We start from the raw sequence: 25,077 nt of genomic DNA, 5'->3' as shown, positions 1-25,077 counted from the left end.
CAGGTGGGTGGGGCTGCCCTGCCTGTCCATCATCTGACGCCAATCTCATTATGACATCGGGTGGCAACTTCAAAGCGGGACCCTTTGCTGTGGGTGCCAATCAGCTCATTGGTGCCAGGAGAAACCCCTACCTTCAAAGGGCTTTGCTTCCGGTGACAATCAGCTGATGGTTGGTGACAGCAAGCCATTTGAAGTCCATTTGCAAGCGATTCAGAGAGATGATTTGGAGATCGCTGGCATCACCGATCAGGTGACAAAGACGTCCATTGACTAGGGCGCTCTTGATGGTCCTGCATGCAGGTTTCCTCCAAGTTTCTGGTTGCCACGATGAAGACACTGCTCTGCCTTCACCATCAGAGGCAGCAACGATACCAGCTGTTGGAAGCCACAAGAATGGCTGTTGTGCTCATGTTCTGCTTGTTTCCCATGGGCATCTAGTGGGCTACTGTGAGAATGCTGGACTAGATGGGACTATTATTATTTTACAGCTGGCACCTTTAAAATGAAATTAAATGAAATACTTTATTGTCACTTGTACAACTTGTATACAGTGAGGTTACGCAAGCACCCCCCACTCAGCTCTCTTAGTCTTAATTCCCCTCGTTTACTGACAGACACACACACCAAACCTGAAAGTCAGTTGCCCTGTTGTTATCTTTTCATTCAGCAGCCTAACAACCCACAGATAGAAACTGTTCTTTACCCTGTTGGTGGGACTAATCAGGCTTCTATATCTTCTGCCCGAGGGCAGGAGACCAAGGAAGTGCCGGCCAGGGTGTGAATCATCCCTGAGAATTTTCCTCACTCTCCTGAGGCAACGTTCTTCCGCTATTTCATCCAGCGGATTCACGGGACAGGCCATAATATCTTGTGCTGTATTCACCCCCCTCTGTAGGCACTTCCTATCAGTTGATGTCAAACCAGCGTACCACACCGTGATGCAGTATGAAAGGACACTTTCTATTGTGGACCGGTAGTAGGTCATCTTTCCCTCGTTGGGCAAAAACTCATCTTCTCCCCACGGCCAGCCCAATTCTTTGACAAGTTGCTGAGAAGTGTGACCTGCATTCTGGTTGTAGGGTGTCTTCTGTGGTTGTAGGGTGTAAACTATGGATAAACTCTATCGATTATTATTATTTTTTAGTTCCCAATCTTGTGCCCCATGCTAGATCCCACACTTGCAGTGTCCAGCAAGCATGCTATGTGATTCATTCCTTTACTCGTTTTTACCATGAGGCAGGCTAGAAGCTTGCGGGAGTCAGAGAAGATATTGAGAGAAGGACCTGTGGAAATTGTCTTCCCTGACAAAGACCCGACGCCCGCTGCTCCTCCCGTGCCAGCACCTCCAGCAGGGAAAAAAGGTGCTGTATTTTATCATTTGAGTAAAGGTAAAGGGATCCTTGACCATTAGGTCCAGTCTTGGCCGGCTCTGGGTTTACGGCGCTCATCTCACTTTACTGGCCAAGGGAGCCGGCGTACAGCTTCCGGGTCATGTGGCCAGCATGACTAAGCTGCTTCTGGCGAACCAGAGCAGTGCATGGAAACGCCGTTTACCTTCCCGCCATAGTGGTACCTATTTATCTACTTGCACTTTGACATGCTTTCGAACTGCTAGGTTGGCAGGAGCAGGGACTGAGCAATGGGAGCTCACCCCGTCATGGGGAGTCGAACCGCTGACCTTCTGATTGGCAAGTCCTAGGCTCTGTGGTTTAACCCACAGCGCCACCCGTGTCTCAGTTATCGTTTGAGTAGCCACCTTATTTAGCGGCCTCCTTGGTCTATATATATGCTTTTGACTTTAAACATTTACCTACCAAATATTGAGAAAGGAGATAAAACAGGGACCTGTACAAGACAAGGCCTGCAGTCAATGGAAAGGATGACCTCAGAAGGTGATGGATTCTCCCTCACTGGAGACTTTTAGCAAAGGTTGGGTGACAATCAATCAAGGATTCTTTAACTGATATTCCCTTTATTTCAGGGGTAGGACTAGATGACCCTGAGGGACCCTTCCAACTCTATGACTCCTGCACAGACTTACTTGGGAATAAGCTCCACTGAAAACAAATGAATCGCCCTTAGATTAATATTGTTATTCATGTTCCACCTTTCCTCCAAGGTGTTCAAGATGGTGGACACAGTTTTTCCCCTCCCCCTTTTATCTTCACAAAAATATTTGTCAAAATTACGAATACCCAAATACAGTCAGTCATTTACCCTCGCTAGATTCAACGTGCCGCCATCTGCCTTATTGCAGGGCAGATTCGAGGGTAAACCATACGTGGAACGAGTCTGCCCCTGCGGCTTGATGGAGGTAGAAACTGTCTCTCATGTCTTGTTACGCTGCCGTTTCTATGTGGATATACGCTCGGTATTTATCTCTCCTGTTATACAGAAATCTCCAAATGGGTCCGAACTTCAATGTCTAAAACTCCTGGTAGAGGACAAGGATCTAGAGATTACGCTAAGGGTGGCCAAATTCTGTGCGACTGCCATAAAACTTAGGGAACAAGCTGTACTACCAAAATGACTAAGGTTTTAAATGATAATTTTAGGTTATCTTTTAGTGATCAAGATTTTATATATATATATTTTTAACTGCCGCTATATCTGAATTGTCTCTGTTATACCCAATTTCAATTCAATGTATTCCTGTTGTGTTTTATGATTTTCCTGACCTGGAACTGGCCTGTGACCGTAATAATAAAATTCTATTCTTCACAACAACCTTGTGAAGTGGGTTAGGCTGAGAGACAGTCCCCATCCCACAGCCACCCAAAACTGTGTCCCAGAAACACAGACGAGAGTTTCAGATGGCTTAAGCCAGCCGGCCAAGCTGCATCTGTCCCAGGTTACACTTCGCCACAAATTGGGTTGTTGGGTGGGAAGAGTGGTGCAATGGGGTGCCTTCCCAGAAGCAGTTAAGTCTCGTCAGTGCAATGCAGAGAGCTCTTTCAGTTAACACAACTCCACTGGGATCCATTGCAGAGCCTCAGGGAGTTTCCTGGGAATCCCCTGCAGAAGACGTCCCGGGTCCCGATTCCCCGGTGGAACTGGAACCAAGGAAAGACCTCCCCGCTCAGCTGCCGAAGTTTACCATAGATGATTTTGTTTTGCACAAAATGTTGGGGAAAGGAAGCTTTGGCAAGGTAAGGAGTGAAAGCGAGAGCAGGAAACACAACGTACTGTTGGTGTTGTGTTGGTTTTTTATACAAAAACAAAGCCCTACTTGAATTAAATACAAAATACCACATACAATTTATGGATTGCGTGGCGAGTTCCCGCCCCCCACCAGGATAAATAAAGACACGAGACACCATAATTAAGGTTAATTGGGCGAATTAGGCCACAACTTTATTGAATTCAGGAATGAGAGGCATTGGCTTAGGCATTGGTCCTATCGACTATCCGGCTCCAGCCCATTTGCTAGAGACACGGGGAAGGGTTAACACTTTATCGGGGGAGTCTCCTGCCGAGGCACGTCGACTAGGAGCTCCCCCGGGTCACCACTCGGGAGCATGCCTTTGGCCCACACCTCCATAAGCTTCGGACAGGGCCACGCCCCCGGAGTCCTTTAACGGACCACCCTTCGCTCACTGGGGGGAGGTGATGGCGTTCCTCCCCCCTCCCACATCCTCCTAACCCCTTCTTACCAATGCCTACCGCCAATGCTGAAAAGTTGTGACGAGTTGCTACGAGGTAGGCGAAAAACCAAAAGGCTACAAATTGCCAATTGGGAAAAATTCCTACCATGCCCCTTGCGGCGATAGACCGAAGTCCATAGCAAAGTCAAAGACCTACCTAAAGCATACCTAAAGGGAGGGAGAGTGGGAAAACGTGAAGGCTAGCCAGCGAAAAGAGGGCGAGCCCCCTCTGCGCCGGCCCTAAATAGGGCAGACCTGGCCGGGATGCCCCTGTTCTCACGGGGGCTGAAACCAGCCCCCGCTCATGTGGGGGTGGGCATGAAGCCCGCAACCCCACCTCCTGGGTAGGCCGGAAGTGGCTTTACTGTACAGTGGACGCTCAGGTTGTGAATGTGATCCATGCGGGATGCACGTTCGCAACCCGCAGTGTTCGCAACCTGCAGCAGCACATTTGCACACGCGCAGGTTGTGATTCAGCGCTTCTGCGCATGCGCAAAGCGCGATTTAGCACCTCTGTGCATGCACGACCACCGAAACCCGGAAATAACCCGTTCTGGTATTTCTGGGTTTCGGCGGTCTGTTATCCAAAAAAATGCAACCTGAAGCATCTGTAACGTGAGGTATGACTGTACAGTAGAACAGAAAACCAGGGTTGTATTAACCATTAAAGAAGAGCAGGGAACCTCGATCCACACACTTCTTGCTCTTGAGACTCTTCCTAGGTCATATTGCCTCCCCGGGCTACACCCCTTTTCCCCAGCCCTCAAGACTATAGACTGCACTCTCCCTAAGAGTTCTTACCTGGTTGGAATGTGTCCCTGAACTGAGATAATGTCTCGTGCTTGCCTGGGAGGAGGTGTACATGTGTGCATAGAAATCTCTGGCTTTTGCATAGCTTGCATGTAACTTAAAAAGGTAAAGGGGCCCCTGACCATTAGGTCCAGTGGTGACTGACTCTAGGGTTGGGGCTCTCATCTCGCTTTATTGGCCGAGGGAGCCGGCGTACAGCTTCCGGGTCATGGGGCCAGCATGACTAAGCCGCTTCTGGCGAACCAGAGCAGCGCACGGAAACACCGTTTACCCTTCCCGCCAGAGCGGTACCTATTTATCTACTTGCACTTTGACGTGCTTTTGAACTGCTAGGTTGGCAGGAGCAGGGACTGAGCAACGGGAGCTCACCCCGTCATGGGGATTTGAACCGCTGACCTTCTGATCAGCAAGCTCTAGGCTCTGTGGTTTAACCCACAGCGCCACCCGCGCCCACAATAAAACTGACACCTGTTGCTCCACCCACTTATTCCTTTGGCCCCACCCACACGGCCTCTGAAAGCTCACCCACAAAAGAGAGTGGCCCTTGAGTCGGGAAGTGCTCCCCATCCCTGCACGACACCTTGGCTACTCGCTTTCAAATCGGTCTTTGCAAACATAGGGACTAGAAACTTGATAAACATTCCTTCTGAGATTTTTGGTTAATTCTGCACTCAATTCTGAATTGCGCGGCTTTGCTTAACCTTGCCATGAATCGCAGCGTTTTGCAGTACCCTGGATTTATTTATTTTTGCCCAGGTCTTCCTTGTTGAGCTGAAGGACACGAACCAGTTTTTTGCCATGAAAGCTTTGAAGAAGGAGGTGGTGCTGATGGATGATGACGTTGAATGTACCATGGTGGAAAGGCGGGTCCTCTCTCTGGCTTGGGGACACCCATTCCTCACTCACGTCTTCTGTACATTCCAGACAAAGGTAACCAATTTCTTTCCTATTCACTCAGAATAGAGATTCTCATACTGTCTGCCTTCAGGACCCACTTGAGAAGGTCCACCAGTCACAAAATGGCAGCCAGTGGGGCATGGTTTTCAGATGAGTTTTAGTAATACAGTGGTACCTCAGGTTACAGACGCTTCAGGTTACAGACTCCGCTAACCCAGAAATATTACCTTGGGTTAAGAACTTTACCTCAGAATGAGAACAGAAATTGTGCAGTGGCAGCAGGAGGCCCCATTAGCTAAAGTGGTACCTCAGGTTAAGAACAGTTTCAGGTTAAGAACGGACCTCCAGAACGAATTACCATAAGTTCTTAACCCAAGGTACCACTGTAATAATAATAATAATAATTTTTTATTTATACCCCGCCCTCCCCAGCCAAGAACGGGCTCAGGGCGGCTAACACCAGGTATAAAAACAATTGATTAAAACACAACTTAAAAACAAGATTAAAATACAACATTAAAATGCAGCCTCATTTCAGTAGCAACTCAAATCAAAAACCTTTTAAGGATGAAAACGTCAAATCTTCACCAAGGCCAACTATCCAGACTGGCCTTCGTGGGCCAGAACAAAAGCCAGGGAAGTCCCCAAACAGGAGTTCCATCACAGAAGGAGAAAGGAAAAAGGAAGGGCCGTCTTATCCATAAGCGCTAGGGGTGCGGGGCACCCAGGCGCCGGGCTCTCAGAGTCTGGGGCCCGAGAGTTGAGTCGGGGAAGAGCCCGCCCGCCCGTCGGTCGGAGCGTTGTGGCAGGTTCTTCTGCTGCGGGCAGCTCTGCGCCATGAGTTCGGGGGCGACCGAGCCAGCGAGACACTGATGAGGCTGGCTGGCACTGCCCTCCTGTGTGTCTGGGACTGGGCAACCAGGGGGAGACGCCAGGCGAATCTTTGCACCCCAGTGCCACATATGTTTAAGACAGCCCTGCCTCCAGGCACCCACATGTGTGGGTTGAACAGACAAAGAAATTCAGCTTAGAAGAGTTTCGAGTCCCATCCTTGGCAGAAAATACTGGAAGCAAGCTGGCTCCCCCTTTTCTTAACAAAGAATCATACAACAGACTGAGAAGTAAGTTTAAAGGACACTTTAGAAGAAGAAGAAGAGTTTGGATTTGATATCCCGCCTTTCACTCCCTTTAAGGAGTCTCAAAGCGGCTAACATTCTCCTTTCCCTTCCTCCCCCACAACAAACACTCTGTGAGGTGAGTGGGGCTGAGAGACTTCACAGAAGTGTGACTGGCCCAAGGTCACCCAGCAGCTGCATGTGGAGGAGCGGAGACGCGAACCCGGTTCCCCAGATTAGGAGACTACCGCTCTTAACCACTACACCACACTGGCTTTACTTACTCATAATCTTTCCTTGATTCTCAGATGCAACAGCATTAAAAACTATACAGGTAAAATGCTTATATTTACAATAGAAGCAGCCTCAGACATGTGCCTGAGCTGAAGCAACTGGATATCTGTCTGCTCCCAGAAAGAGGAAGAGAGAAAGGATCACAAAATGCTGGGTGCTCTTTCCTCCTCAGGAGAGAAGGGGAAATGATATCATACAGAGCCCTCTCTATCAATTTCATGTCTATGGTCTGGGTCCGCCTATCAGCAATATAGCTCTGTGGTCGTAACCCCTTCACATGCTAACTAGCAAGAATATGCATTAGATTTGGTTGATAATTTCCCACAATGATAGACTTCTATCTTCAGCTAGTGGTTTTTGGAGAATGGGGTTTAACAGCTTATCCACACTTCCCTTTGTCCCATGATTTCTAGACACTTTCTCTGGGAAAACCACCTGTAAAATGGGTATCATAAATCCTCTGGTTTCTCTTCAGATCGTATAAATCTTTCGCCTTTTATCATGAATCAATCCATTTGAGTTTCCCCAAGAAAAAGCTGTCACTGAGGCAATCTTCCATTTCTTTTCTTCTGTCATCTGTTGCCCCAAAGACCATTTCATGATTATGATTATGATTTTAAGCCTTTTTTGTCATTTACTAGGAAAACCTCTTTTTTGTAATGGAATATCTCAACGGGGGTGACCTGATGTTTCACATCCAGATCTGCCACAAGTTTGACATTGGCCGAGCGAGGTAAGTTGGGGTCTGTTTTTGCTGCACATTCCTGGAGAGACAGAGAATCTGCTCAAATGTACCATCAGTGATATGGTACAGTCCTTGCAAGAGTAGATCATCTAGAAATTCATGATGTTTAGAGTCGGGATCATTGCAGTTTACTTTCTCTTTAGGGCCACATTCATGCCAAACGTTTAAAGCATCATGACAGCACTTGGCATTCCCTCCAGCAAAGAATTCTGGGAGCTGTAGTTTGTTAAGGGTGCTGAAAGTTGTGGGGAGACCCCCAGTCCCCTCACAGAACTACTATTCCCAGAGTTCCCTGTGAAGACGGATTGAGCTGAGGCCAGAGAGGGCTGAAGACTGGAGTTGCCCGTTGGCAGCTCTTTACAGGAATGTTCTCCATTTGCAGGCTATTTTTTAAAAAAAATCTGGGGGTGTTTTCAAGCACACACACACAAACACGCCCAATGCCTGCTGAGGTGGTACATTCCCACCAGAGGGTTATCCCATGTTGGAGCCTCTTTCTGTTTCTCTTCTTATGTAAAGGATGCTTTTTATTTATTTTTTAGTTTGTAAAACATGCATCAAGGACAGGGGGAACTATCTGGGCAGCATACAAAATAAACATCCCAATTTTAAACAGAAAGCAGCAGGCAGGGACGCCAACTTGTGCTTATGGGTGCCCAATGGCACCCATGAGGTAATGTGACGTCATGACATCATGTTACATCAACGTGGTGCAGAGGCACTTCTGAGGCCTGGCAGGACCTCAGACATGAAGAAGAAGAAGAAGAGTTTGGATTTGATATCCCGCTTTATCACTACCTGAAGGAGTCTCAAAGCGGCTCACAATCTCCTTTACCTTCCTCCCCAACAACAAACACTCTGTGAGGTGAGTGGGGCTGAGAGACTTCAGAGAAGTGTGACTGGCCCAAGGTCACCCAGCAGATGCATGTGGAGGAGCGGAGACGCGAACTCGGTTCACCAGATTACGAGTCCACCGCTCTTTACCACTACACCAAACTGGCTCTCACGGGTCCTTAGAGATCACACCCGAGGCCTGGGAAACCTCCGACACAACTTTTGGTAGAAACTGGAAGTCGCTTCAAAGCCTGCGGTGTGGGTGCCGAGCACCCACAAAAAAAATGTTTGTGGGTGCCCAGGCTCCCAAGACCCCCTATAGTTGGCACCTATGTCAGCACCCGTTTAATAATAATAATAATAATAATAATAATAATAATAATAATTTATACCCCGCCCATCTGGCTGGGTTTCCCCAGCCACTCTGGGCGGCTTCCAACAAAGTATTAAAATACAGTGGTCTGTTAAACATTAAAAGCTTCCCTAAAGAGGGGTGCCTTCAGATGCCTTCTAAAAGTCTGGTAGTTGTTTTTCTCTTTGACATCTGGTTGAACTGTTTTGTTTTAGAAAGCTGTGGTAAAAAGCTGCTTCCGTGGACCCTCTTTTATTCGGCTTCTCCAGAGCACCAAGTCCCCAAAATAAAATAAAATACTAGCCTGAATCACATGAATGTAAAAAACCCCCCAAAAACCTAGAAGGTAAACACCAACCAAAGATTTAAAAATGGATTGAGGCATGATTAAAACAAATAGAACAAAGCAAATAAAATAAGCCCCGGTACCCCTGGGGATAATTTTTTAAAAAATCAATATTGAAACTGCTTTAGGGCTTTGTTTGGATTGAAGAGCGACTTGAAGTAAATTATTCATTCGAACCAGGTGAGCGAAGGTGACTTTGGGTGTAGAAATCCGCCTGGCCTTCCTCTGCAATTCCAGAGTTGGATTTCTAAAAAACGTGGCCTGGCAAGAATTCCACCACTCTGCTTTTCCGTGTCGCGAGGCAGGGTGGCAAAGGGAAGCCCTGGCTGAGTTTGCCCCCCTTGTGTGCAAGCCCCCAATGGTGAGGCTCTGCAAGAACGTCTGACAAGACAGAAGTACTGTTTTGGGGGGACAGGACGGCCGGGTGTGGAGGACTCCCTGGTCCTAAATGGGGTAACTGTGCCCATGAAGGACCAGGTACGCAGCCTGGGAGTCATTTTGGACTCACAGCTGTCCATGGAGGCGCAGGTCAAATTTGTGTCCAGGGCAGCTGTTTACCAGCTCCATCTGGTACGCAGGCTGAGACCCTCCCTGTGCACAGACTGTCTCGCCAGAGTGGTGCATGCTCTGGTTATCTCCCGCTTGGACTACTGCAGTGCGCTCTACGTGGGGCTACCTTTGAAGGTGACCCGGAAACTACACCTAATCCAGAACGCGGCAGCTAGACTGGTGACTGGGAGCGGATGCCGAGACCACATAACACCGGTCCAGAAAGACCTACACTGGCTCCCAGGACGTTTCCGAGCACAATTCAAAGTGTTGGTGCTGACCTTTAAAGCCCTAAACGGCCTCGGTCCAGTATACCTGAGAGAGCATCTCCACCCCCATTGTTCTACCCGGACGCTGATGTCCAGCTCCGAGGGCCTTCTGGTGGTTCCCTCGCTGCGAGAAGCCAATTTACAGGGAACCAGGCAGAGGGCCTTCTCGGTAGTGGCGCCCTCCCTGTGGAACGCCCTCAGGCCACCAGATGTCAAAGAGAACAACTACCAGACTTTTAGAAGACATCTGAAGGCAGCCCTGTTTAGGGAAGCTTTTAATGTTTGATGTATTACAGTATTTTAATATTTTTTTGGAATCCGCCCAGAGTGGCTGGGGAAACCCAGCCAGATGGGTGGGGTATAAATAATAAATTATTATTATTATTATTATTATTATTATTATTATTATTATTATTATTATTTCCTTGAGGCGAAGCCCTTGCACAGCCTCACGGCTGCCCGGCTCCATCACCAGGGCAGCAGTGAGTATTTCTCCTCAGGCACCGAAATGCCTTGGGTCGCTCCTGGAACGGGGCCTTTCTGGAGCGGTGCGCTTCTGAACTGAAGAACTCTTAATCCCAGGTGTAGGGAGTGGAGAAAGTTCTTGTTCCCTGGTGAAGGAACTCTGCACGTTCTCAGGAGCATTCTCCCTATGCATCCCAACTTTATCTGGCTCAGCTCTTGCCATTGCAACAGGAAGGAGAGACGTCACTAAGAAGGAAGATGGCTGGCGGTGCCACTATTTCTGCCACCGCCACTCCTGGACTGGTGGCAAGGCTGCATTTCCATGGCAGTTTAATTCCACTTCCCCAAATACCTCTCCCCTTCCGGTCATTTTGCATTAATGTAGGTGTTTGCAGAAAAGTTATTTGTCCTTTCCATCTGACAAAAGCGGTGGGTTGTAGAATCATTCAGGACAGGAAAAAGTAAGTGTCCCCTAACACAGCACCTAATTTAAGCAGTGGAACTCACTGCAACATGATTTGAGGATGGCCACTGGCTTAGGGTGGAGGATAGGTCTGTCAGTGGCTGTTATGAAATGAGGCCTATTATTATTATTATTATTATTATTATTATTATTATTATTATTATTATTATTATTGCCATGCCTTTTTCCTTGATGGGACTCAATGAGGCTTACAGATAAAAATAATAACCACTGGACCAGTACTCTGGGGGGGGCGGGAGTTATTGGATATTGGGTTAAATATGAACCAATAAAATTAAGCCCGAGCTGTCTCTGATTTTCTCAGATTTTATGCTGCTGAAATCATTTGCGGTTTGCAGTTCCTTCATTCTCAAGGAATCATATACAGGTAGGAATTTTATCCTTGGTGGAGGGAGAAGGTATAATACAATCGTAGAATTGCAGAGCTCAAAGGGACCCTGAGGGGCATCCAGTCCAACCCCCCAGAAACGCAGGAATTTCAACATGCGGTTGTTGACACCCGTCTGTCTCAGGAGATAACGGCGGAGTGCACTTTTAGGAGAGAACTCAAACAGCTGAAGAGTTATAGCGCCTGCTGTGGCTGTAGAGACCGAGACAGGAGAGACATGTTTTGTTGCAGCTGGAGCAGATGAAGGAGTCCGGTGGTGCTGCTGCAGATGCCCGAGGGCATTTCTTCTCTGTCCGCTTCTCCCAGTGGTTATTCCTTCTCAGCTCTTCCCCACAATTTGTTGTTGTTTAGTCATTTAGTCGTGTCCAACTCTTCGTGACCCCATGGGCCAGAGCACGCCAGGCACTCCTGTCTTCCACTGCCTCCTGCAGCTTGGTCAAACTCATGCTGGTAGCTTCGAGAACACTGTCCAACCATCTCGTCCTCTGCCGTCCCCTTCTCCTTGTGCCCTCCATCTTTCCCAACATCAGGGTCTTTTCCAGGGAGTCTTCTCTTCTCATGAGGTGGCCAAAGTCTTGGAGCCTCAGCTTCAGGATCTGTCCTTCCAATGAGCACTCAGGGCTGATTTCCTTCAGAATGGAGAGGTTTGATCTTCTTGTAGTCCATGGGACTCTCAAGAGTCTCCTCCAGCACCATAATTCAAAAGCATTCATTCCTCGGCGATCAGCCTTCTTTATGGTCCAGCTCTCACTTCCATACATCACTACTGGGAAAACCATAGATTTAAGTATACAGGCCTTTCTCGGTAAGGTGATGTCTCTGCTTTTTAAGATACTGTCTAGGTTTGTCATTCCATTCCATGGCTTTTCTCCCAAGAAGCAGGTGTCTTTTAATTTCACGACTGCTGTCACCATCTGCAGTGATCATGGAGCCCAAGATAGTAAAATCTCTCACTGCCTCCATTTCTTCCCCTTCTATTTGCCAGGAGGTGATGGGACCAGTGGCCATGATCTTAGTTTTTTTTTTTTTTATGTTGAGCTTCAGACCATATTTTGCGCTCTCCTCTTTCACCCTCATTAAAAGGTTCTTTAATTCCTCCTCACTTTCTGCCATCAAGGTTGTGTCATCTGCAGGTTGTTGATATTTCTTCCGGCAATCTTAATTCTGGCTTGGGATTCATCCAGCCCAGCCTTTTGCATGATGAATTCTGCATATAAGTTAAATAAGCAGGGAGACAATATACAGCCTTGTCGTACTCCTTTCCTAATTTTGAACCAATCAGTTGTTCCATATCCAGTTCTAACTGTAGCTTCTTGTCCACAATACAACCCCACAATACCGGGACTTGCACCTGATACGACTTAACAATTGTTCTGTGTATATACAGCACATACTGATTAGATAACACGTCTAATCTTCCAAGAAAAGAGCCTTTTCAGAGATGTTGCCTGATCTTGCCTTGCAGAGACCTGAAGCTTGACAATGTTCTCCTTGACAAGGAAGGGCACATCAAGATTGCTGATTTTGGGATGTGCAAAGAGCACATGGGAGGGGACGCCAAGACAAGCACATTCTGTGGAACCCCCGATTATATTGCACCGGAGGTAAGTGGGGCTATTAGCCGTGGCAACCAATGGAACTTCCAAACCCAACTCCCTCAACCGTTCCTCATAAGGCTTGGTTTCCAGACCCTTGATCATCTTGGTAGAGCATCTGATTAACATAGGGTAGGTCCCAGGTTCAAATATCTGGAGGACTGTCACATGGTAGATGGAGCAATCTCGTTTTCTCCTGCTCTGGAGGGTAGAACTCAAACCAATGGCTCCAAGTTACAAGGAAGGAGATTCTGCTACAACCAGGACAACCATCACTTTCTGATTCAGGACAACCATCACTTTCTAATGGTAAGAGCTGTTTGACAGTGGAACAGTCTCCCTTGGGAGGTTGTGGACTCTCTTTCCGTGGAGGTTTTAAGCAGAGGTTAAATGGCCATCTGTCATAGATGCTTGAGCTGAGATTCTCATATCGGAAGTGTGATTTAATAATAATAATAATAATAATAATAATAATAATAATAATAATAAATGAAATATTTTATTGTCACTTGTACGACTTGTATACAGTGAGATTACTCGAGCACCCCCCACTCAGCTCTCTTAGTCTTAATTCCCCTCGTTTACTGACACACACCCACCAAACCTGAAAGTCAGTTGCCCTGTCTTTTCATTCAGCAGCCTAACAGCCCACGGATAGAAGCTGTTCTTTACCCTGTTGGTGTGACTAATCATGACTCTATATCTTCTGCCTGAGGGCAGAAAGTGCTGGCCAGGGTGTGAATCATCCCTGAGAATTTTCCTCACTCTCCTGAGGCAATGTTCTTATGCGGTCATCCAGCGGATTCACGGGACAGCCCATAATATCTTGCGCTGTATTCACCACCCTCTGTAGGCACTTCCTATCAGTTGATGTCAAACCAGCGTACCACACTGCGATGCAGTATGAAAGGATACTTTCTATTGTGGATCGGTAGAAGGATATCAATATATTATTGATATATATAAATATATAAATAATATATTATTTATGCTCTGCCCATCTGGCTGGGTTTTCCCAGCCGCTCTGGGCGGCTTCCAACGAAAGATTAAAAATACATTAAAACATCAGTCATTAAAAACTTCCCTAAACTGGGCTGCCTTCAGATGTCTTCTAAATGTCAAATAGTTGTTTATTTCTTTGACATCTGATAGGAGGGTGTTCCACAGGGAAAGAAAGCTTTGCAAAGAAAGCTTGGCCAAAAAGATACCCTCAGGATGCCTTCCAATTTTACAACTCTATGATTCCGTGATTCAATCCCTCCATGGGAGAGAGAACTCCACCTGAAATCCTGTAGAGCTGCTTCCAGACAGAGTAGGCCAAACTGGGTTTGATGGACCAGGAGTCTTGCTCAATATCAGGCAGTTTCCAATGTTCCTATGTTGATGAGAGTTGAAGTTCACCAACTTCTGGAGGAACCCCAGGTTCCTCGCCCTTGAAATAAGACAAAGACTCTCCTCCTGCGAAAGAGGGGAGTGGTTGTGGGCGGGAGCCGGACTCCGCCTCAAGCAGGGGGGGGCATTAGCCCCCTGCCTCCCACTCACCTGGCTGGCGCCCACGCCCACGGGCAGGCACCCAACCAGGTGTCTTCGAGGGGGCGTGGATGGCAGCGTAAATCGCTGCTGTGCCAGCCATGCGGCCTCATTCTTCGTCGTCCCGTCGCGAGTCACCCACCCTCCACTCCCTTAGAGCTCAGGGTCTCAGTTTCTTTTAGCCTTGCTATGGACCTTAGGTTGGTCGCCCTGGTTGTCCGGGGGGCCTGGTAGGAATTTTTCCATTTGGCATTAGGCTTTGTGGTTTTTTTCGCCTACCTTGTAGCAATCGTCACAACTTTCGTGGTATTGGTGGGTAGGTTAGGCATTGGAATAATGTGTTGTGGTGTGTGGAAGGGCTAGGTGTGGCCATCGCCTACGCCTTCAATTTTTTGGTTTTCTGTTAAAGGAATCCGGTGGTCGTGTATTCTGTCCGATGCCTGTGTGGTGGGAGGCCATGGCACGACCCTCGGTGACATCAGGGGAGAGCCTATAGTTGGATTAGCATCAACAGGCTCCACCTACTGGTGAATAAACCCCCCTTTTTAGACTCACCCCTCTCTGAGTGGGTGGAGTCAACTGGCGTAATCCAATGCCTAAGCCAATACCTTTTCACTTGCTGTAATCAATAAAGTTGTGGCCTTTTCTTGCCCATTAACCTTATATCACTTGTCCATGTGTTTTCATTCCTCTATGCAGGGATCGGGTCCTCGAACCACAACTCTGGGCTAGATGAGCCAGTGAGCTAGTTGCATGTCAAGTCCCCCTCCCCCCTTTAGAAATAAACACACAGGGCACAGTATTTAAGGTTAATGGGCGAAAACGGCCACAACTTTATTGATTGCAGGAATTGAGCGGTATTGGCTTAGGCATTGGTCCTATCGGCAACCGGCTTCAGCCCAATTGCGTGAAGACCGGGAAGGGTTAACCACCAGTAGGGGGAGTCCTGCTGATGCACATCAACTAGGAGCTCCCCCGGGGTCACCGCTCGGGGGACTGCCTTAGGCCCACACCTCCATAGGCTTCGGACAGGGCAACGCCCCCCGGAATCCATTTACCAGACTACCCTTTGCTTTGGGGGAAGGTGATGACGCTTCCTCCCCCCCCCATTTGCATAACAATACCCCTACCAATGCCTAACTGCCAATCGAGCAAAAGCTCGCCGCCAAGACCCTCAAACCTGCAACCAATTCCTAATTCCATCTTCCGCAGAAACTGCTGCTTGCCTTCTATCACTGTGCCATTGAGAGCGTGCTCACTTATGGCTTATGTGTGTGGTACGGAAGCTGTACTACCCAGGACAGGATGGGGTTGTGCAGAGTTGTGAAGGCAGCAGAGAGCATTGTTGGCTGCCCACTCTCCACCTTAGAGCAGATTTATGCCACAAGGTACCAGAGGAAGGCACTGGACATAGTAAAAGATCCATCGCATCCTGGTCACTGTCTCTTCGAGCTCCTGCCGTCAGGACGGAGATACAGGACGATGAAGACAAGAACGAGCCGTCTCAAGAACAGCTTCTTCTCCAGAGCGATCTCGGCCCTGAATGGGAAGCCTGGACTTTGAAAGTCATCTAATCTTCCTTGCTGTATTATACTGTATTGTTTTAATTAGTGTTTTTATAGTTGTTCTGATTTTGAGTGGAGTGCCCTACCTGGGTGGATGGAGCAGCCAAGTAATTTCGTTGCCCCCGAGAGGGGGCAATGACAATAAAGATATTATTATTATTATTATTATTATTATTATTATTATTATTAATTCCCAGAGCAATGTCAACCAACCAAATGTCATTTCCAGAATCCGAAAGATGCACGCCATCACTTCTGTAGAGGGCTTCTGTAGAGGGCCTCCTTGCTGTACTGGAAGCTGGGGTGGCCAATGACACCCCACCCCCCCGAGCTGCCACTCTACGCGCCACAGCCCGTTCCAAGATTTTTCTCGCTTTATTCAAAGCAATTGGGCACCGACCATCCCTCCAAACCCGCTGGAGAAGCAAATAGAGGGCGGACCACAGGCGCACTGGGCATAAATATCCCAGGCCACACACCCCTGACCAGCCGATTGGCTAAGCAGGGAGATGACGCGCCCAAGGATTCCCTCATTCTCACGGGGGCTGTGAGCCAGCCCCCACGTGCGTAAGCCTGCAACCCCACCTCCTCTCCAGTTCGGAAGTGCAAGGAGGCCAGCTCTTACTGGTAAGCTTTCTTCACTTCTCCATCCCCTTTCCATTATAGATTCTGCTGGGGCAGAAATACAACACGTCTGTTGACTGGTGGTCCTTTGGGGTCCTTCTCTACGAGATGTTGATTGGTCAGTCTCCATTCCATGGTCAGGACGAAGAGGAGCTCTTCCAGTCGATCCGCATGGACAGCCCATTCTACCCTCGATGGCTTGACAAGGACGCAAGGGACCTTCTTGTGAAGGTCAGGTCAAGGAGAGAGGGAGGGAGGGATGAAGGAAGGATTGGACTGGGCAAAATCCTTTTCTTCTAGAATAATTCTCCCCAGCATTTCCTCATCTTTTCCTCATATGTAGAGTCATTTCCTTTGCACTAAATACGGTCGTTTTTCCTGATGGAATTTACTTTTAAAGATAAAATAAGAATTTATCTTTAAGAGTGCCTCCAGACTGCCTCTGTTTTGGGGTTATTCTGGAATTGTCAGTGGTGAATTTCCTTGAGGACTTCTTATTTTTTAAAAAAGGTTTAAAAATTGTTATTATTTATTAAATGTGTATACAGTGGTACCTCGGGTTACATACGTTTCAGGTTACATACGCTTCAGGTTATAGACTCCGCTAACCCAGAAATAGTGCTTCAGGTTAAGAACTTTGCTTCAGGATGAGAACAGAAATCGTGCTCCGGCGGCGTGGCAGCAGCAGGAGGCCCCATTAGCTAAAGTAGTGCTTCAGGTTAAGAACAGTTTCAGGTTAAGAACGGACCTCCGGAACAAATTAAGTACTTAACCTGAGGTACCACTGTATCGCCCTTCACCCATAGATCTCAGGGCAGTCCACAACATAAAAATCCAAGAGAAAAACCACAAAATACATAATAAAAACAAGAAGCAAACAACAGTAAGTGCTATGTTTTTTTTTTTAAATTTAGTGTTCTTTCGATTTCCAGCTTTTTGTAAGAGAACCAGAAAGGAGACTGGGAGCCAAAGGGAACATCCGCCAACATCCCTTTTTCCAAGAAATCAACTGGGAAGCCATTGAAGCGAGAGCAGTCGAACCCCCTTTCAAGCCTAGAGTGGTGAGACAGAGAGAAAAAAAAACCTTAACCTTTCAGAGTTTCTTTGCTTCTCTTCGCAACTAAAAACAAATGATCCCTGCAGATCAGAGGGGAGGTGGTTGAGTTTCCTTGTTTGTGGACTCCAGATAATCTTACCATGTTTAGACTCATATTTTTTATTTTTATTTTTTTTAGATTCAGGTAGGTATCCGTGTTGGTCTGACGCAGTCGAAATAAAAAAATAAAATAAAATAAATTGTCCAGTAGCACCTTATAGACCAATTAAGTTTGTTCTGGTATAAGCTTTCATGTGCATGCACACTTCTTCAGATGCACACGAAAGCTTGTACCAGAACAAACTTAGTCGATCTATAAGGTGCTACTGGACAATTTTTTTTTATTTAGACTTTTTTTGTTTGCTTGTTTTTAAAATTATTCCTATGCAACCTTTCATATACCATATATTTTTTTTTTTAAATGCCAGGGCAGTTTCAAGGATGATAAAACAGCGTTGAACAAAAAACATATCTGAAATATACTCGGAGTCGAGAGTGGATTTCATGCCCTTTATTCAGCTCATAGTGGTGAGGAGGAATGGAAGTTCCCCCAGAATGTCTGCTTTATATACATTATTTACACAATGGGCCCCACGTGATTGGCTAATTCTGGGATTCTCCTGTAGGCCAATCAGGTTGTGAATTCACTTCCACCTGGAGTTGGATTGGGTGGCTCCTGCGAACCAATCAGACTGCTGCATTCTGAATCCTATTGTTGTAGGACCAATCCGACTGCTGCATTCTGAATCCTATTGTTCTAGGACCAATCAGACTGCTGCATTCTGGATCCTATTGTTCTAGGACCAATCAGACTGCTGCATTCTGGATCCTATTGTTGTAGGACCAATCAGACTGCTGCATTCTGAATCCTATTGTTCTAGGACCAATCAGACTGCTGCATTCTGAATCCTATTGTTCTAGGACCAATCAGACTGCTGCATTCTGAATCCTATTGTTCTAGGACCAACCAGACTGCTGCATTTTTGATCCTATTCAACTCAGTACATAACAATATCAAACATCAGTTACAGTTGCAGCAGTGAGAGAAACTAGGGGGAGGCTGATCCATTGGGGCAAATGGGGCGCAACCCCACCAGCTTTGCCCAACCCTCACCTGTCTGTCTTCTTATTTACAACCTGTCCAGAAGGTGTTGCTGCTGCTTGCTAGCTGTCTCTCAAGCTTGCCTTTTGTAGAACTCAATAGCAGAGAGGATGGGCACAAAAGTAGAGCTCATTGGTTCTGGCGCCACCTACTGTTGGGCTCCTTTCCTTCTGCCCTACGGCTCCCAATGGCCACCGACCACCACTGCGGTCAGGAAGAGCTTGGGAGAATCACTAAAGGCTTGGAGGACTACAAATTCCATCACCTTTCATCCTGGCTGGGGCTGATGGGAGTTAAGAGAGCCACAGGGATCCCTGCCCCTGTTTTTAAAGGTTCAAGAGCATCTTCTTAATGCAGGGGCAGGTGCTGCCATATTGCCCCCCCCCCAAGGTTGCTGGACTCCTATCTGCCTAGCCAGTAGTCAGAGACGATGGGAGTTGTAGTCCAACAACAAGATCTGGAAAGCACCACATTAGCTTAAGCAATGTTTCTTAAACCTGGGTCTTCAGCTGTTGATGACTACAGCTCCCATCATCCCTGACCTCTGGTCCTGCTAACTAGGGGTGATGGAAGCTGTTGTATCCTGGAGACCCAGGTTTGAGAAACACTGTGCAACTCTCCCACTGCCATTTCTGATGCTTCTGACTCTGTTTTCCCTCTCCCTTCTGCAAGAAATCCCCTGGCGACTGCAGCAACTTTGACAAAGAATTTCTGAATGAGAAACCCCGGCTGTCGTGCGGGGACCGGAGCCTCATAAACAGCATGGACCAAAACATGTTCCGAAGCTTTTCCTTTACCAGCCCCATCATGGAAAAGTTGCTCTCCTGAGAGACAAAAGCCCTGGGATCAAGGTGGCTTCAAGAACAACAACAACCACCACCATGGCCTCCAAACTCCCAACTGGCTAAAGTCAAGCTTCTCATCAGACGATGGAGGTGGTGGCCTAGATCCAAGGGTGCCCTTCTCCCGGTGGAAAGTCTCTTCTGCTAACAGAAGGGCTACTTCCGACCTGGCAGGAGTGGGTTGCACGAGAGAGGTGACCCCAAATTCCAGGGAAGTTATTTCATTTGAAGAAGCTCTCGTACAAGATTTTGCACAAAGTCGGAGGCCTGGGCTGGAGGGCGGCTTCATTAGGAAGCAGTTGAAGGCATTCAACCAACTTAGCCGATGTAGGGCAGGCTGCATGGCCCACGTCACTGTATCCTCCATCATCTGCTGCCAATTACTGCCTGCCGCCTGAGGCAGCCTCCTCACTCTGTCCAACGGGAGCGCCGGCTCTGCTGGGAGACAGTGATTTCCTCCCAAGCAAATGGGCAGTGGCAACAGCTGCGAGGAAGATGGGGATAGCCTACACAGAGAGGAAGGCCCACTGAGAACATCTTCCCCAAAGTCTCCTGGAACTGGCACCGCACAAGCTCTTTTCAAGACCACGAGTTTTTACATGCCATGGCTGGCTATCTTCCTCATTCGCTGTGTTTCATGCCTGGCAATTCAGCCCCTAACACATTGCACTGTGGTTTGACAGAACAGCACTAATACATTTTCTCTTCCTGCTATCTTCCTCATTCACCGTGTTTCACGCCTGGCAATTCAGCCCCTGACACACTGCACTGTGGTTTGACAGAACGGTACTAATACATTTTTGTCTCCTGCTATCTTCCTCATTCACCGTGTTCACGCCTGGCAATTCAGCCCCTGACACACTGCACCATGGTTTGACAGAACGGCACTAATACATTCTCGCCTCCTGCTCGCAGTTGTTTGGATCTGAGCCACTGTGGTTTGCTGAATGGTGTGGATATCCCAGGAGGAACACCTAAGAAGGGAATATCTGCGATAACCTGGGGGCCTTTTACTCAGTTCCATCGTTCTGCCCTGCGGTGGAGAACCTCTGGTCTTCTGACCTTATAAGGCCCAACAGGGATCCTAACTGGCCTGTGAGGATGTTTTCTCCAAACCACATCCACTTGCCTCCCCCCGAACACTGTACATGGCATCAGGGCAGATATAGACGTATCTGCAAAGGAGGAATGAGGAGCTTAAAGTAGGCTGCCCATTATTCCCTCTCAGGACCAACCAGCTGATTTTCACTGACAGGGAGCCCCACTGGGATTGGCTGAGCCAGGGAGTATGCCGTCAGGCATGCCCTCATTCAGCCAATGGGGTGGCCAGCTTTGATCAGCTGATGAGTCCTGAGAGACTTCGTTTTGCAGCAGTTTGCATTCAAAATGCAGACAACTGGACTTTAAGGGTGATGGCTGTCAGTGCTGATCAGCTGAGAACCCTCATTCTGAAGTCCGTTTGCAAGCAGTTTGCATACGAACTGGACTTCAACATGAGCCGCATCATAGCAAATCCTCCATATTTCCGTTAGTGTCCCAATCTACCTCCTTCGTCCTTTCGAGATCCTGCTGTGATCCTGTGAGGGAAGATCTCGGTCTTGTGAGTTCCACCTCACAGGATTGTCAAGTTCCTGTGTGGTTTTCCTGGCCTGTGAGAGCTCCTCCAGGTTGCTGGGCTCTCTCTGTGGGACTCATGAGATAACTCAGCCCTGTTTGGCTTCAAGAGATAGTGTCTGTTTCTCGTTTGATGCAGGCATTTTCCAAAGGTCATAGATCATCGGTAGAAAGCATGTGCTTGGCGTGGAGAAGTTCCAAAATTCAATCCCTGGTGTGGTGATCACACAGGGTCCCCGGACGTTTAACGGTCTATTGATCCCTGTGCCACCACTGTGCTCGCTTCCCCGCTGCCACCAACCCGTTACTCTCTGGTAAAACACTGAGTCAGTCAGTTGTTAAAAGTGAACCAAAAAAACCAAGTTTATTTTACAGACATCAACAAATTTATGGTTTCTCTGATAATATTCCTGTCAGTATCTTGACCTTAGTTTCTTTACCGGCCCATACATTCCTAATACCTTCTGACTGATCATCTCAACTGTTTGACTGACTCCTCTTCACAAATTCTCTCCCTCTCTCACACCAGAGCAGCCCAACCCACAAACTTATGTTTTCTGCCTCTTCCCACTCCAGACTGTCTTCTCCACCCTAACCCTAACTCTAACTCTCCCAAAAAACCCCCTCTGTGCTTAAACCTTATACAGTGGTACTCGTGTTACATACGCTTCAAGTTACATACGCTTCAGGTTAAAGACTCTGCTAACCCAGAAATATTACCTCGGGTCAAGAACTTTGCTTCAGGATGAGAACAGAAATTGTGCTCCGGCGGTGCGGCAGCAGCAGGAGGCCCCATTAGCTAAAGTGGTGCTTCAGGTTAAGAACAGTTTCAGGTTAAGAACGGACCTCCGGAAGGAATTAAGTACTTAACCCGAGGTACCACTGTACACAGTTAACTCTGCCCCCTAGGTTAGTCATTTTATTATTATTTTAAAAATAATATTTATTGCTTTTAAAGCTTACAAAAAAGAAAAAAGAGAAAGAAAACAAAAAAGAAAATAAAGACAATACAATACAGTATATAAACAATACAAGACACAACCTTAACACAATAAACAAAACAAAACAAAACAAAAACAATTTAAAAACATACATCATACCTTTTCCATATTCTATCTTTCATTCCCTTGTTTCATCGACCTCCTCTCACCTCCCTCTTTGTATTCCACTTCCATTAATTGTTTCAGCAATTCCTTTCCATCTTTCTCTATTTTCTATCATATAAATGTCTTAACATATTTTTAATCTTATTTCCATTAAAATTAATATACTTATTTAAGCTTAACTCCTTATAGCATTTCAACTAAGGCCATAAAATTTCATTCCAACATTTTTCTATCACTCATTAATTTTACAATATTTCTATATATAAACTTTAAATTTTCCAATCATTTTACAATTAGTTAACCCTTTCCCTATGAACCCAGTATGATGTCACACACCTAGGTGGGGAAACGCCACACCTGGCATCTCCAGTTACAAGGGTGGAGGTAACAGGAAAGACTCTTTCTTGTCAAGGACCTGGGAAGATAAAAACATAAGCAGAACCTGCTGGACCAGGACAGTGGGCCATACGGTCCAGGATCCTGTTCTCACAGTGGCCAACCAGATACCAACCAGTTATAAGCTGCCTTATGTTTACTCCGGCCATAGACCCATCCAGCTCTGACAATGGCTCTCTAGGATTTCAGACCACGGTCTCTCCCAGAGCTACCAGAATATCATAGAATCATAGAACTGTCAAGTTGGAAGGGATTCTGAGGGTCATCTAGTCCAACCCCCTGCAATGCAGGAATCTTGGCTAAAGCATTCATGGCAGATGGCCATCCAACCTCTGCTTGAAAACCACCAAGGAAGGAGAGTCCACCACTTTCTAATGGAGTCTATTCCACTCTTGAACAGCTCTTACTGTCAGAAAGTTCTTCCTGATGTTTAGTCGGAATCTCCTTTCGTGTAACTTGAATCCGTTGGTTCGGATCCTGCCCTCCAGAGCAGGAGAAAACAAGCTGGCTCCATCCTCCATGTGACAGTCCTTGAGATATTTGAAGATGACTCATATCTCCTCCCAGTCTCCTCTTTTCTAGCCTAAACATACCCAGTTCCTTCAACCGTTCCTCATAAGGCTTGGTTTCCAGACCCTTGATCATCTTGGTTGCCCTCCTCTGCACATGTTCCAGTTTGTCCATATCCTTCTTAAATTGTGGTGCCCAGAATTGGACACAGTGCAGTGGTACCTCGGGTTAAGTACTTAATTCGTTCCTGAGATCTGTTCTTAACCTGAAGCACCACTTTAGCTAATGGGGCCGCTGCACCGCCAGAGCACGATTTCTGTTCTCATCCTGAAGCAACGTTCTTAACCCGACGTAATATTTCTGGGTTTGCGGAGTCTGTAACCTGAAGCATATGTAACCTGAAGTGTATGTAACCTGAGGTAACACTGTATTCCAAGTGTGGTCTGACCAAGGCAGAACAGAGTGGTGCTATGACATCCCGTGATCTGGACACTAGACTTCTGTTGATGCAACCTAGAATAGCGTTAGCTGTTTTTGCTGCTGTTGCATCACCCTGTTGACTCATGTTAAGCTTGTGGTCGACTAAAATCCCTGGATCTTTTTCACATGTACTACTGGCAATCTAGGTGAAGCTGGTTCTTCCTGTCTAAGTGTATAACCTTAAATTTGTCCCTCCTGGAATGCATTTTCTCCAGTTCTCCAATCTGGTAAGATCATCTTGAATCCCGATTCTGTCTTCAGGGGTTGAACCTTGGAACCTTCTACATGCAAAGCAGATGTCCAGCCACTGAGATATGGACCACTTACATCAAAAGGTGATGTTCACCATCCTTCGCATAAGTGTCTCATGCGGTGGCATAACTAAGACCATGAAATCCATGCCTGCTGTATATCTTGCCTTAGCCATAGCCTAACTTATTACTCTGCCCAACATCGGGTGGCCCAGCCTCTACTGAGAAGGACCCTGCAAATAGCACACAAATCTATGTGGCCCAGCCTTCCCACTCTGATCTTTGCAACACGCAGCTCTACTGTTTGCCCTGCCTGTCATAATGATGGGCGTTTTGCTCATATGTACATAGGACTTCTAGTGGTGCTCATTCAATAGGTCTCCATAATCTGTTGTTGTTTTTTCCCTCTGGTCAATGGAAGAGCTCTCTGTGTGTGCATATTCCTTACGGTCGGGTTGCTGTGTTTAATTAGATTTGTTAATAATATGGATTTTTGAAAACTGTTTGTGATGTTTGTACAGGTAAATAAAATGTTGTCCACGGTAATGGGAGCAAATGTTTTGTAGGGAGACCAAAGCAGGTAATGCTCATAATGGCTGCAATGTGCTGTTCAGTAGTACGTTGCATCAGAGCTGGCCTTAAGAGATGTTCATTTCTGAAGGCGAAAAGCATGATATGAAGTTTTATGATGGTCATGAAATTTCTCACTTGGCCTCTTGCTCATGAGGAAGGTTACCTCTGAAAAAATACATCTGGAGGAGGAAATCTTTCCCACTTCCTCTTTCAGCTCTATGGTCTTTTCAAGGTTCAGGTTAACTCTACTGGATCCATCTTTTACCTAGATCACTTCGAAAGGTTTAGCCTGTGAACTTTCTATTTCTCTTAAGAGGAGGGGGCTGATCCCAAGGTGGGGAGAGAGAATTGACCAAACGTAGGAACACCCACAGCACTCAAATTTCAAAACAAATGTCACTGGTGAATGTAGACCAGGGGTGGTTAGCCGAGGGCCACATATCAGCTTCCCAGGGGCCACATATCAGCAGAGACCGTGGACAAACATAGGTGTGGCCACCCTTCGCGGTCACAGACAGGCAGCCACGCTGCCACCCAGAACCTCCTTCAGCGAATCCATCCAGGCCAGCTGAGGAGCTGGGTTGTATCGGCCCCTTTCTGT

At 47.0% G+C, this 25,077-nt stretch overlaps 1 protein-coding gene and 1 long non-coding RNA gene across 4 annotated transcripts in view; both read left to right on the top strand.

The window, feature by feature from the left end:
- PRKCQ (protein kinase C theta) overlaps nt 1–19,532 on the top strand; it is a gene marked incomplete at its 3' end in the record, with an annotated part of 52,490 nt that extends 32,958 nt beyond the window's left edge. Inside the window, exons 10-18 of one of the 2 annotated variants that reach the window (XM_081879823.1) lie at nt 1,241–1,361; nt 2,989–3,149; nt 5,211–5,384; nt 7,402–7,493; nt 11,109–11,171; nt 12,658–12,796; nt 16,549–16,737; nt 17,439–17,567; nt 19,377–19,532. In XM_081879823.1, the coding sequence (XP_081735949.1) occupies nt 1,241–1,361; nt 2,989–3,149; nt 5,211–5,384; nt 7,402–7,493; nt 11,109–11,171; nt 12,658–12,796; nt 16,549–16,737; nt 17,439–17,567; nt 19,377–19,532 (1,224 nt within the window). Of the gene's footprint in view, nt 1–1,240; nt 1,389–2,988; nt 3,150–5,210; nt 5,385–7,401; nt 7,494–11,108; nt 11,172–12,657; nt 12,797–16,548; nt 16,738–17,438; nt 17,568–19,376 lie in introns of both variants that reach the window. The other variant, XM_081879822.1, reaches the window with a different exon arrangement.
- LOC309352028 overlaps nt 1–25,077 on the top strand; it is a 215,669-nt gene that overhangs the window by 35,931 nt on the left and 154,661 nt on the right. The gene's annotated exons all lie outside the window — the stretch shown is intronic.

Source organism: Podarcis erhardii (assembly GCF_964252035.2).
Source record: "Podarcis erhardii genome assembly, chromosome: 10".
Lineage (NCBI taxonomy): Eukaryota > Metazoa > Chordata > Lepidosauria > Squamata > Lacertidae > Podarcis > Podarcis erhardii.
The sequence above is the reverse complement of the archived record's forward strand: the minus strand, read 5'-3'. Positions and strand labels throughout refer to the sequence as shown.